Source organism: Chenopodium album, chromosome 11 (assembly GCF_948465745.1).
Source record: "Chenopodium album chromosome 11, dcCheAlbu1.1, whole genome shotgun sequence".
Lineage (NCBI taxonomy): Eukaryota > Viridiplantae > Streptophyta > Magnoliopsida > Caryophyllales > Amaranthaceae > Chenopodium > Chenopodium album.
In genome coordinates, this window is record NC_137844.1 from 43,960,300 (window position 1) to 43,973,712 (window position 13,413).

General features: G+C 36.9%; 2 protein-coding genes across 2 annotated transcripts; one reads left to right on the forward strand and one right to left on the reverse strand.

The window, feature by feature from the left end:
- The first annotated feature begins 1,655 nt into the window (after nt 1-1,655).
- Nucleotides 1,656-10,755, forward strand: LOC145568921 (dolichyl-diphosphooligosaccharide--protein glycosyltransferase subunit DAD1). Its single transcript, XM_081628304.1, has 5 exons — nt 1,656-1,865; nt 1,940-1,987; nt 5,851-5,938; nt 6,029-6,072; nt 10,455-10,755. The coding sequence occupies exons 1-5, from the start codon at nt 1,782-1,784 to the stop codon at nt 10,536-10,538; spliced, it is 348 nt and encodes a 115-aa protein (XP_081484430.1). The 5' UTR covers nt 1,656-1,781; the 3' UTR covers nt 10,539-10,755.
- Nucleotides 10,756-11,811: 1,056 nt separating this feature from the next.
- LOC145566657 (uncharacterized) lies at nt 11,812-12,267 on the reverse strand. The gene has a single exon (XM_081626006.1). It carries the CDS (start codon nt 12,265-12,267, stop codon nt 11,812-11,814), a length of 456 nt encoding a protein of 151 aa, XP_081482132.1.
- Nucleotides 12,268-13,413: the final 1,146 nt, after the last annotated feature.

Consider the following 13,413-nt stretch of genomic DNA (forward strand, 5'->3'; position numbering starts at 1 on the left):
GAAGACCTCCCATCCACATCCATGGGGCAGCCTAAATAAGTGCCCAACTCCCGAGTATTTTTTACCTTGAGTGGCTGTCGTAGGAGTCTAATAAAGCGAGAAGAAGTATTTGGACTGAACAAGATAGAAGACTTGTTTGCATTAACCATTTCATCGGAAACTAAGCATAATTCATCAATAGTAGACTTGATTAACTTGCAAAAACTCGGTGTCTCCTTGAAGCAAAGGAGGGCGTCATCTGCAAAGAACAAATGGTTAATGGCTGGTGCATTCCTAGAAACCTTTATACCCCGAAGGTCTCCTTGAACTTGTAGGAGATTGAGTCTTCTAGAAAGAGTTTCCATGACTAGGATGAATAGATAAGTTGGCAAAAAAAAAAAAGCACATTTTATTTTCCAATTTTATGAATAATATATTAATAGTTCATGTGTCGCAAGGGCCAAAATATTAGTTGTATTATTCCATATTAATTTATTTATACATTTGCTATGTTAGGCCTTGTTCACCTTTAAAAAAAATATTTAGTAAAAATAATTCATTTCAATATAAATAGTTTTTAATCAGTAAAAGTTAGTAACTCAGATCAAAGAACAAATGTAATAGAGATGATAAGTAAAAAAATAAAGCTTTAATCAGTAAAAATAATTTCAATTAAGCAAATATTCAGTTTAGCAAAACATATGATGAAAAGAATCAAAGCTTATTTCACATTGTCATATTGTAATATCACTCTTGTTTGTGTTTGCTTGATAATTTTCAAGCAGGGGAGCTTATGAGACGAGACAACTCGTAGACTACTGGAACTCGACTCGGTTAAAACTCAATTTGAGTGAGTTCGACTCGAGCTCGAGATTGACTTTAAATATTAATGAGTCGAGTTGAGTCTAGTCTAGTAGTTCATTACTTGAGTCGAAAACTCATGAGAAACTCAAATTCCTTTATACAATATTATATTTAATAAAAAAATAATAATTATTTGATTTAAGAAGTTTTCATTTAGAGTAATATTTAATAAATATGCAATATTTATATACTCATATCATCATATATATGTTTCTCAAAATACAAAATTAAAGAGAAGAAAGAGATACTTCGTATTATACTCCGTACTAAATATGGGGTTCTACCAAGACATACTTTGTACTCCCTCCGTTTTTTTTTTAATTTTTTTTTTATTTGCATCACTTTCCTTCGTTGGGTGTTTTTTTTTAAATGCATCACTTCTATATTTGGTAACTTTTATTTTATCATTTTTCTCTCTTACTTTAAACCCCACTCAACTTATTTTATCATTTCTCTCTCTTCCATGGTGTCCACTAAAATAAAAAAAAAAAATATTTATCCAATCTCACATACTTTATCTTTCATGGTCTCTATCTTATTTTTACTATAATAATTTATTCACCCACTCACAATATTATATTACTCTCCTAAAACTTTGTGCAATTTAAAGTGATGCAAAAAAAAAAAAAAAGGAAAGAGTATCAAATAACAAGTTATTCGAGTTTGACTCAGTTTAAACTCGACTCGATTAAACCTCGACTTGATCAGAACTCAACTTGACTGAGCTCGAATCGAGTCGAGATACCCCAAATTCGAATCCGACTTGCATCATAAGCTCCCCTATCAATAAGTGTTGGCAAAATTGTATGAGTACTCTCTTCAAAACCCTCCAAAACTCGAAGTTTAAGAATTAAGATCATCATCGTTCACCTAATCAACATCACTGCTCAAACAGAAGTGAGTAAGGAAAGGGAGAATTAGAGAGAGAAAAACAAACAATGGCGAGGTCAACCAGCAAGGATGCTCAAGCCTTATTCCACACTCTCCGTTCTGCTTACGCCGCCACTCCCACTAATCTCAAGGTCCTTCTCTTTCTCTCTCCTCATTTTGATTTTCCGATTAAGAATATTGAATTTTTTTTTTTTCGATTCTGTAGATCATCGATCTCTACGTCGTTTTTGCTATCTCCACTGCTTTGATTCAGGTAATTTATTTGTAGATCTATTTATGATTTTGCCTTGTTTGATTTCAATCATCTTGGATTCGATCTACTTCTCGATCAAAATTTTGCCAACTGTTATGCAGTTAGGGTTATACTGTTGATTGGGAATGTTATTGAATGATTCGACACTTCGCTATGAATTAGGAGTGATAGGCTTTTGATTGATTTGATGCATATGTTTTAGTCATTGTACTTTGTCTTTTTCTTTTTGGTTGCAACATTTGCTAATTTACAGTCTACAATGCGCAATTTTTACCAGTTATTTTTTAATTAATATTAAAAATAAGTGTGGTTAAAGTTTGTATAGCTTGTAAAGTATGGCAAATGTTGCAATTAAAAGGAAACAGAGGAATTATGATTGAGGTGAAGCTTTGCTTAATATTTGTTGAGAATGGTAATGGATATGATCACTTGAGTACGGAGTATGATGTTTTCAGATATGGTGGAATAATACTTAATGCATGAGGCATGTTTCTGAATTATAGTGATTTTAAGGATTAAGTATATATGAAATGTGTTATTTTATTTATTTTTGTTTTTTATTTTTTTTTGACCCGAGAAAACAGCTTAAATTAAGAAAAAGAGAGTTTAAGGTACATCACGAGCAACAACAGAAACTACTCTAGGGGGGACCTATCCACACCTTCATCTCATCAAAATTTCTACATAAATTAACTAATTTATGAGCAACAACATTTCCCTTTCTCCCAACATGTGTTAATTGCTAGAGTACTTACAACCTTATGACATATGCCAAGTGATCAGTTGAGAAAGTTGATGGTCGATTTTGATGGCTATCGATTATGGGATGTTATGTGGCCAAGGATGTATTATGGCAGGATGTGAGACTTGTGCTATTTTGGAGTAGGTTATTGGTGGTAGCAGCTAGCAGCAATAAATCTTTATTGCCATATGGTGGATGATGGTAGCACATTGTTTCTTTTAAAAGAGTCCTGTTGGTTTAGCCTTTGCATAGGCACATAATTCCTTTAACAAACTATTGTAGGTTAGGCCTAGTGACTTATAGATTTACAGCCATAAAAACTTTCAAGGATACTTATCGTTTGGCTAAATTTTTATCTGAATACTGCTGAATTCATAGATTTTGTTAGTGCTCCTTATTTTGCTGAGAAGTGCATCTTATTTTGACAGAATGTTTAAGGAAAAACTAATATTTAATTGAGATTGGTTAGAAACTAAAGAAAGATTAAGAGAATGGAGAATTGGAGAGTGATGGAGAGAGAAAAAAGGTTAATGTGATGGAGAAGGAAAATCTTTAAGTGAAAAGAAAAACGTGAAAGATGAATTGTGATATCATTTAAGGGAAGTGTGAAAAATAGTGTGGGACAGAATATTACTACGTATTATTTTTCACTGATTTATCTCCATCTCATTAATCTTTTTTCACTCTATGTCCTTCTACCTTCTCTTTTTTTCTTTCTTAATCCACTTCTTCATATTTTATTTACCTTCAATAATTAGTCAATTACTCTTACTCTTAAAATTTGCGCCAATATCAAGTAGGAACTTTGATATAGAACAAAGAAAGTAGTTTTCTGTCTTTTTCTTTGTGTGGAAATCTATGAATTAATTCTTTTGTTTCTAGCTGGTCGATCAGGTAAAAGGCACATTGATCATATGTACAACCTTTTGTGTATGATTTCTATTAGTGTAGTCAAAACAAAAGGTTTAGTTATGTAGATGCGAGGTTAGTGTTTTGGGTTTAGGATAGTACAATATAGATTTTGATAATGGTGATGAACATTGAACTTAGTCAACCCTATATGATTTAAGATAATGAAGGGAAATGGTAATCAAGTTCTTGTGTTATTTGATTAATATTTTCCCATGTCCATATGAATGTATTAGGTAATGCATTCCACTAGCAAGCATGTGACCATGTGTGTTTTTGTTTTCCCTTCTTCATTGCATCCATTTCCATCTTTAGGTGCTAAGTATTAGGTAATGAAAAATCAATGAAGATATACTCATGTCTGTTTGTCACGACTTTATTATCCTGATCATCCATATGTGGCATTGCTATTTCTCGTTTTATTACCTAGCACCAATATGATTTAGGGGCCGTTTGGTTCGCACGAGGGAATCGGAATGGAATGAACAAAGGGAAAGGAAAAGAATGGAATGAAAATACCCTATTTTTGCTTTGTTGTTTGTTTTTAAAACAAAGGGAATCATTCCCACACCACCACAACCACCACACATTTCATCAATTTTTCACTTCCCACCATTTCCAGCCACCGCCGCACATCCTCCACCACTCGCCGCCCTTCGCCGCACCTCCCCCTCCCCTTGCCTGAGTCACCATAATGTATAGTTACTGCCAAAATTTCTCAAATTTGGGCTCTTTTTAATTGATTAATTCTATAATTTTTTTAGTGGGAATTGTTGTTCTATATATACATTTTGATGGTATTATCTGCTTTTAGACTTAGATTTTCATTTCGAAATCAAATTTAACATCTTGCTGCATTTTCTTCGGAACATTCATTAATTTGGGTTCAACTTTTGTGGGTTTTTGCGGGGGAGGGGGGTGCAGCGGTGGTCGGGGGAGGTGCAGTGGTGGTCGGGGGAGGCTCGGCGGCGGTCATGGTAGGGGCGGCGGCGGTCTGGGCTGGTTTTCCGGTGGTGTTGGTAGGTGTGAAGGTGGTGATGTGGTGGTGTGAAGGTGGGTAGGGAAAGGGAATGGGAAAGTCTAAGGGGGGGTGGGGAATGGAGTTGGAAGGATTTGGGGTAATGAGGAGGGTAAAGGGAATGATTAAAAGTGTAAAACAAACATCAACAAAGGGAATCGAGCCATTTGATTCCCATTCCCTTTCCTGATTACCCCCAACCAAACGGCCCCTTAGTGTATTTATGGAAAACCACTATGGGGTGCATGACCTGACTTAGTGTGTTCGTACCATGAGTGTCATCTTTGTACTACAATACTATTTACTTTATATTTGGCTTGGGTGTCTAGCTGATAGAAAGAGTTCCCTTTTGAGGTCGCAGTTCCCCTGCATTTTCTGACTTTCATCTCAGCTCAATGTTTCTTTGCTTTCAGTTTATTGTGCAGGGTGAGTAATATGTGTTCATGCAGTCATGCTTTATATAATGTAATTCGTTATGATAAGTAAGTGGAGGGGATTACTCTGCTAGCAATTCGTGGATTTCAATCCATAGCCTAGGCTTCTGATATTAGTGAAAAGTGGGTTTCGTATTCTAGTGGTTTAGTATTCTATTTTTGACCAAGAGATTTGAGAATCAAACCTTGCCTCCCCCCAGCCCTCAACTGTTTGTCCAAGATCTTCCATTGATTCGGCTTTGGTCAATTGGTAGAGCATAGAAGCAAATATAATGGACAGAAGTAAGATATCTGTGCTGTGCTGCTGTTATATGGCCTTTGTGCTCAAGTGGGTTTTTCAGCTTCATTGTTTTTTTGGGCAGCTCAACATCTAAACAAAGATCCTTCAAAAAATGGCATTTTATATGTTGGGGTGGGCCTTCATGCTGTTATTCTTTTGTGGAGAGATGTCCTCTTTAATTTCACATCTTTAGATGTATTTATTTTTGAAGATTAAAAAAATTGGTATTTTTAAGTTTTTATCATGTGAGATTCTTCAAGTAACTATTAAAGACATGTGTATTAGTGCCTGTAAGCAGACAAGGGATTTGTTGCGCTATGGCACTGTGGAAAGTGTCAGTTGTGACGTGCTGCTCAGATAGTTTGCATTTTATGTGATTTGCTGATTTAGCATGAAATTACATCCTTTTGTGTTTTAACTTATTTTTGTTTATCATCAAACATTTGTGACAGCTAATACCTTTATTCGGTCTCCAAACAGGTGGCTTATATGGCAGTAGTTGGATCTTTTCCATTCAACTCTTTTCTGTCTGGTGTACTTTCTTGTGTTGGTACAGCTGTTCTTGCTGGTATGTCTAAACATCTATCGATATTTTCCATTTTGAGTTCTTTTTAGTCTGCTTTGGAGCTTAAACCTTATAAATTATTTTTTGCTGTAGTATGTCTTCGCATTCAGGTGAACAAGGAAAATAAGGAATTCAAGGTATGGTGTCTTGCCCAATATCTCTTTTGGAGTACTTTTTTAAGGAATTGAGTCATCTGTATTGTTAATAGCCTCTTTTTCTAAATTATGTTTTTTGAGGGCAGGTTACAGCAAGTTTGAACATCTAATGCATAGTTTGGTAATTTTTTATTAGACAAATCTTACTTATGCCTCTGAGATCAAAATGAAACGTCACTAAACTTAATGTAATAAGGCATTCACCATGGTGTGCTAAAAAGCCTCTGCACGTGTGTGTGTGTGTGTGTGTGTTTTTTTTTTTTTTGGGGGGGGGGGGGGGGGGGGGGGAAGGGGAGGTGGAGTGACCCAAAGTTGTAGTGTGTTAAGAAATAGGCACAGAGGGATGCTGTCTTAGCTAGCTAGAAAACTTTTTTTACCTGGGCAAGTCTTCCATGTTTTAGGAGGCTTCAGTTTTATTACTTCTGAGTTCTGACATAACCAATAGTCAATTCAATAACCAGCAACTATCATTATCTTCCTACATGTTAGGGCCCATTTTTACCACCCTTGAGTCAGTGTAGTTGCTCACTAGGAGTTGTGCTTCTATATTATAGGAATGCATGTTGCTTGTGGAGTCTTCCGACTTTTGTGTGTTCCTCATAGACTGTTAGTGAGGAGTGCAAGTATAACCAGCTACTATCACTGGTGCTTCTATATTATAAGATTGCATGGCTTTAGAATAACCGCCCAGCAGCAACAGCTGCTAAGTCTCTCGCTCTCTCATGGCATGTTACTCGGACTCTTCATTTTACCTCAAACCTCAAGTACTTGTGTCGGACCCTTGACACTCAGACATGGTCATGGCACTTGGACACTTCATTTTAGTTCAAAATCATAAAAAAAAAAAATCACAAAATAGCGAGTCGGATTCGTGGGCACGTACCCATGTCGGACATGGGTACACAAATCGAGTAGCATACTCATGCACATGGAATAACCGCCTAGCAATAAACTATGCATACCCTCACTATTATTTTATTGGGTTTATGTCTTGATGATCATTAAGCGATTACAGCCCCACATGCGACAACTACTCATCACTAATGGATGCCGCATTTCTATTCTTTGGATAGTGAAGCTAACAGTCTCCACTTGGCACTCCCTCCTATGTGCTAGAATCGAGGTTATAACCCTCCCCTTAATTATAGGGATTTGCTAGTTGTGTTTTGGCAATGTCACTATCCCATTGATCCACAATCTTCATGGTAACTACCTTTTGTTCATATCTTGCTAGTACACCAAATTGTGCATACTCGTGCTAGACTTTTATGACCTAACAATTCCATTCTTCAAGGCCTTTGGATTAGCCAAGTCCAAGCTATGCCAATTGCCCACACTGAACTCTCCTTAGATGTGCTATATACCTTGTAAGCATCCTATGCCCAAAGTCACACCCATAGCCTAGCCTGGGGCCCCTATTGCCTCCCTGAAACATGGTCAGCATCTATCCCCTATTGAGTCAGCATCTATCCCCTATTGAGGTTTTTTTTGGTATAGCTAAATTCCACAATGAAAACCTATGTTATTCGGACTCGGCCAATATCGCTGAGTGTCCGTGTCAACACGACACGGACACCGTGTCGGATTCTCCACTTTGCACTCAGACACTTCAACTCGGAGAAGAGAGTGGAAGAGAAGATACAGATCTGAATTTTTTTTTATAAAAAAATACAAGAAAAGACCATACTAAATCCTACCTTGCCATTCAGATACAAAACCGTGGAAAACCCTCATAATTGGACTTGAAATTTGAAGTTCTATGCCATGATTTTAGAAAATTATGAGTAGAAATTATATATGGCGGACATAACTATGTTTTACGAAGAAAGTGAAAGAAAAAAGGAAGGAGAAAGGAGGAATAGGGGGTCGGTGGGTCACAGCTGTAATTCAAAGTCAGATTTTTTTTTCAAAAAAGTTATCATATCACGTGAGGGATAGGAGAAATTTTCTCCTTTATTCATATCTACTTCTTTGGGCCCACTCACACCTCACTCCACTTTGTTATTGTTTTATTTAAGGACTTGTTAGTACACTTATTAACATAATTTACTTTGATAGTAATGAAATTCTAATAATTTATAATCTTGTAATATACATTTATTTATTAAAAAAAAAAAATGACGTGTCCCCGCACCCGTGTCCAAATTTCAGACAGTGTCCCCGTGTCCGAAAATTTTGAGAATTGCCGAATCGGATACTTGGACACGTGTCCGTGTCCGACATCCGTTCCCGAGTCCAAGTAACATAGATGAAAACCCATTAACAATTACATGATGATGAGACATATAGCCCAACTTTAATCTTTTATTCTTGTGGAGTTTATATCACAGATGTGTAATTAATGTAAAAAATATAGGTTTTTTTTTTTTTTTTTTTTTTCAATTGGAAAAATTGATTCTAATAATCCCACCTTTAGCCGGTTCACTGTTAATAATCTCATCTTTAGATTATTATTTAATAATCCCACCTTTATAGGGGATTTGCTTCTGGTCCTTAACCTGTTGGTAACCAATTTTTATAGGTTAATATGCCATGTGTTGTTTTTTAATTGGTTGAAAAATAAAATAAATAAAAACTGAATAAATAAAAAACAAAACTGAATAAATAAAAAAGCAAAACTGAAAAAGTAAAAAACAAAACCCACCAGCCACCCCCCCCCCTACACCCACCGTGAACCTAACCTTACTTTAGCCCAACCAAAAACCGGCCGCGACCGACACCCTTCACCCCTGAAAATGGCTAGCCGGAACCCCTGATTACCGAAAACCATCCCGCCGACCGAAAGCAACCCCCGAAATAACCCCCTAACCTAAATCCCACCCCCGAAACTGCCACAGCCACCACCCTAAAAACCTTACCCCAACCGTCGAAACCCCCCTCTAACCGCCGAAAATCCCCTCTAACCGCCGAAAACCACCGGAAAACCCCCAAACACTTGCCCAAATTCATCCTCAAGCCATCCCTTGAAATTGATTCATTGATTTTTTTTTTTTTAATTCATTGAAATTAAGGGCTTTGATGGTTTTCGTGGGTGTGAGGGTTGGAATCGGGCCGGTTTTAGTTGGGTAAGGGTGGGAATGGGGTTTCGGCGATAGGGATGGGGGTTCGGCGGTGGAGGACGGGATGTCGGAGGTTGGGGTTAGGGACCTTAGGGTGTTCATTTGGGGCTGGCTTGGTTTTTTATTAAAAATAACATAGGTTTTTTTTTTTTTTTTTGACCAATTATTTAGTAACACGTGTTACTCAAATTAAAAAAAAAAAAAAAGAGTATACCCAATGTTTAGGTTACCGGTCATAAGGGACCAATACAAGAAGATCCCCTATAAAGGTGGGATTATTAATAGCGAATCGGCCAAAGGTGGGATTATTAGAATCAATTTTTCCTTTTCAATTTATTATATCTATGTTTGTATGTTGTGATTTAATTAGATTTGTTTTTCTCAACTTGTTGTTGAGTTTATTGGGTCTTGGCTTGTGGGTTCAATTTCTTTGTGAGATTGGAGGGCCTTTCTTCATTGTATCCTATAATTCACCAATTTTACTTGGAGTCAGAATTGGGAAGTAGCCAATTCTGAAGCTTCAGATTCATAGTGCTCTTTCTTCTACTATTTGTCTCTTGAAGTGTCTGTAGAGGTTATCTGCCTGTTTTACTCTTCCTATATATATTTTAAAAAGTTGGTCTTCACTTGTTAAACTTTATATTCCCTGGGTAAATGATTAAAACAATGGTTGAGATCAAACCTCTTATTTAATAGGCATCAAATTTTTTAAAATGTAAGATTGACTTTCTAGATATGGAGAGTAGCTTATGATTTGGAAAGTAGCAACATAGGAAGAATGTAGCCAATTAGCGTGGGATAACAGGAGTAAAATATCTAATTTCATAGATGGCTTTTGTTTACCATCCAATCCATTTTATCATTTTCTTTTCAGAAGGTAGAAAATTTGAGTTAGTAAAAATAAAGATATAGTTTGGAAATTCTGATTTTTTGGTTCATGTATTAAGTTACTGGTTGACTACTTGACTTGCCCCGTTTGTCCTCAGACCTCAGAAAATAGCAAAGTAGAAATGGAGTACCTGGTTTTCTTGAATAATACCCCAGTAGCCTAGTTCTATATGTTATCTTGCCTTGTTGTAGACTGTAGTATAGCTACATAAGTCTTGACTTTACTAACACTTGGGTTTGTAGCCTGCTCAATTGATTCATGTCTTTGTTAACCAAAATATCAAATCACCCTTAATCAATATTGCTACTTATTTCTAGTACTAGGAATTACTCAAAAAAAAAAAAACAAAATAATGTGGAACTCATATTTGATTCCTGAACTTTGCCAGCTATCTAATGATATCAATTTCATTGCAGGATTTAACCCCAGAGCGAGCGTTTGCAGACTTTGTTCTTTGCAATCTAGTTCTCCATTTGGTTATCATGAACTTCCTGGGATAAGGTGGGACAACCTGGATTAGTCGAATTGTTTTACCTTATTGTGCGTTATGAGTATAAAACATAGGATTAGTTATAGGTGGTTTTCCTGTTTGCTTTTCAGAAGCTTAAGCAGTTTGACATATGGATGGCAGGATGAATATGAAGTAAGACTCAATTTTGCAGTATTATGGTTAGAACCTAAAATCCTTCTATTATTAAGGATGGTTATGTTTTGAAATTTTACGAGTACTCCACCCCCTTCACCCCTTCATATATTTTAAAAAAAAATTATTTAAGCAGCAGTACTTATCAATTCTTGCTGATCATATATATGGTAAAATAATTGAAAATAAATGTAGTGATTTTGATAAAAGGATACAAGAGTTGCGTTAAATATCAATTGAAGTATAAGAAGTAAAGAAACTACGAAGATTGTACTTGTTATGGACAACTTTCATCAAAAGTTCTTCATCAGTAATGATCTAGCTTCAACTCGCAGTTTCTAATGTTAACATTGTGCTCCAAAACTCTCTTCTGTTCGTCTAATTGTGTGCATAATAGCGTTATTTTGTAGTTTGTACCATAAAATTTGCTTGCATGATTAAATTTGAGTTTCATTTCGTACATCTTTTGCGGTTAAAAGTTTCTGTCTTTTGGGGTTGGATCATCATTTTCTTTCATTTTTATACTAGGGCTAATTATTTTACACTGCTAGTCTGCTGAAAACATTTGCTTTGTTCGGCACAAATTGACATAGATAAGCACCCTTAAACTATAATTAAACAAAAGCGTAACTCTAAATATACTTCCTAATACAAGTACTTTGTACTATTATGCAACTCTTTTTTTTTTTTTTTTTGACAAAGAAACCTAACAAATAAAATTAAAAAACATAGCTAAGTAAATCCCTACGACGAGCTGCACCAGCAAGAGAATGAGCAGCAGCAACAGAAGAATGCGGCACCTTCATAAACTGGCACGAAGAAAAGGATGATAAAACCTTACGAATCTTCTCCATGGTCCAAACTATCGAAATATCACAAATCTCATGACTTGAAAGGAGGCGGGAAACGGTGGGGCAGTCAGAATGCAACCATATTTTAGAAATTCCTTTCTGTCGAATGAACTTGAGTCCCCAAAAACAAGCTAATAACTCTGAATGGAGGGCTGAACTAGCCATATAAGCCCGAGCACCACCTCCAAGACAGGAATAGTCTTCCAAATTCCAAAGACACCACCCTCCACCAGCATTATGAGTATCCTTGTCCCAAACACTGTCAAATTCCATTACAAATTAACAAAGATCAGATGGCTGACCACACAGAGTGTAAGATAAGGACATAGCATGAAAACCTGGCGGACAAGGCCCGGAAGTATCAAGATAGCCACGCACTTGCTGGCTCCTAACCACCCAAGTAGAAGCTAACTCCAAAATAGAATTAGGCGAATAAACCTCTGATCGAAATCTGACATTATTCCGTGTCACCCAAATCGCCCAACTAAGACCCAAGAAACGATCGAGTTGAAACCAGTCGTTGGAAGAACAAAAACCCGAGAGAAGCTCCATAAACCATAAATGGAAAGGGGCAGACGAGAATGCTGATGTAGGAGGAACCCAAAAACCAGAATTCCAAATCCCTTGAGTAAACAAACAATCTCGAAACATATGTTCTGTCGATTCAGAAGACAGACCACAAAACACACAAGTAGGATCAACCGGGAGACCTTTACAAACTAGCAAATTGGCCATTGGAAGGGCATTATGAAGAACTTTCCAAATAAACATCTTCCACTTGGGAATAATAGGTAAACCCCAAACCGCTTCCACCAGCATTAGCAAGCTGACTGTTTAACAAACATAAGTGAGCCGATTTTGTGGTGAAAGACCCATCCCGAGAAAATTTCCAGTAAATAAAATCATCAATCTCCTGTTTAGGCCTTTCAAGGCCCAAAATAGCCGACGCAATATGAGGGGGAAAAAGGTGCCTAATCAAAGCAATATTCCACTCCAAAGACCCAGGCAACAATAACTCAGAAACCAAGATTGGCCAAGTAGCTTCAAGAATATCCTCTTTGAAAACGATCTCAGAGGAAGGAAGCCAGGAATCATGCAGAATACTAATATTGTTTCCCAAACCTACCTTCCAAGACAACCCCTTGGAGAAAACGACACTTCCTGCTAACAGGCTACGACCACCCCATGACGGATTCCGCACTTTGATAGCTGGCTTCACCGTAAGTAAAGAAGGATATTTAGCACGAAGAACTCTAGAAACCAAAAGTTGGGGATGATGCATAAGCTGCCAAGATTGTTTTGCAAGTAAGGCTAAGTTAAAGGAACTGAAATGCCGAATGCCCAAACCTCCAAGCCCTTTAGGAAGATGCAATAAAGCAGTAGGAGTCATAGCCATACCCTTAGAATCCTTACCCGACTTCCACCAAAATCGGGTAATAAGCGTATCCATTTTATCACAAATAGTAATAGGGACCTTAAACACTGCAAGGATGTGGTTAAAAGAGGCTATCAGAATGGAATTAATGATAACCAATTTAGCAGCCGCTGATAAACCCATAGAGGCAAAGGAAGACAGGCGTTGAACAACCTTGTCAACCATAAACTAGAAATCTATACATTTACTGCGACCCAAGTCAACGGGCATTCCCTAGTAAGTACCAATAACAGGGCAAGCCTTCATGTGAAGAGCCGACGAGAGAAATTCTCGAAAATCATCAGGAGTGTTGCGGCTGAACCGAACAAAGGATTTTTGTAGATTAATCATTTGACCCGAAACAGAGCAGAATTCAGTTGTCACCGAATTAATTTGTTCACAAGCCGAAGGCGAAGTCCTGAAGAACAAAAGGGCGTCATATGCAAAAAACAGATGAGACACCGAAG

Excerpts from the sequence above, each read along its gene's own strand:
- LOC145568921 (XM_081628304.1), top strand. The coding sequence starts at position 1,782 with ATGGCGAGGTCAACCAGCAAGGATGCTCAAGCCTTATTCCACACTCTC. Across the intron at positions 1,866-1,939 it reads CCACTCCCACTAATCTCAAG|ATCATCGATCTCTACGTCGT; the intron begins GTCCTTCTCTTT and ends TCGATTCTGTAG. Across the intron at positions 5,939-6,028 it reads TGGTACAGCTGTTCTTGCTG|TATGTCTTCGCATTCAGGTG; the intron begins GTATGTCTAAAC and ends TTTTTGCTGTAG.
- LOC145566657 (XM_081626006.1), bottom strand. The coding sequence starts at position 12,267 with ATGGCCAATTTGCTAGTTTGTAAAGGTCTCCCGGTTGATCCTACTTGT.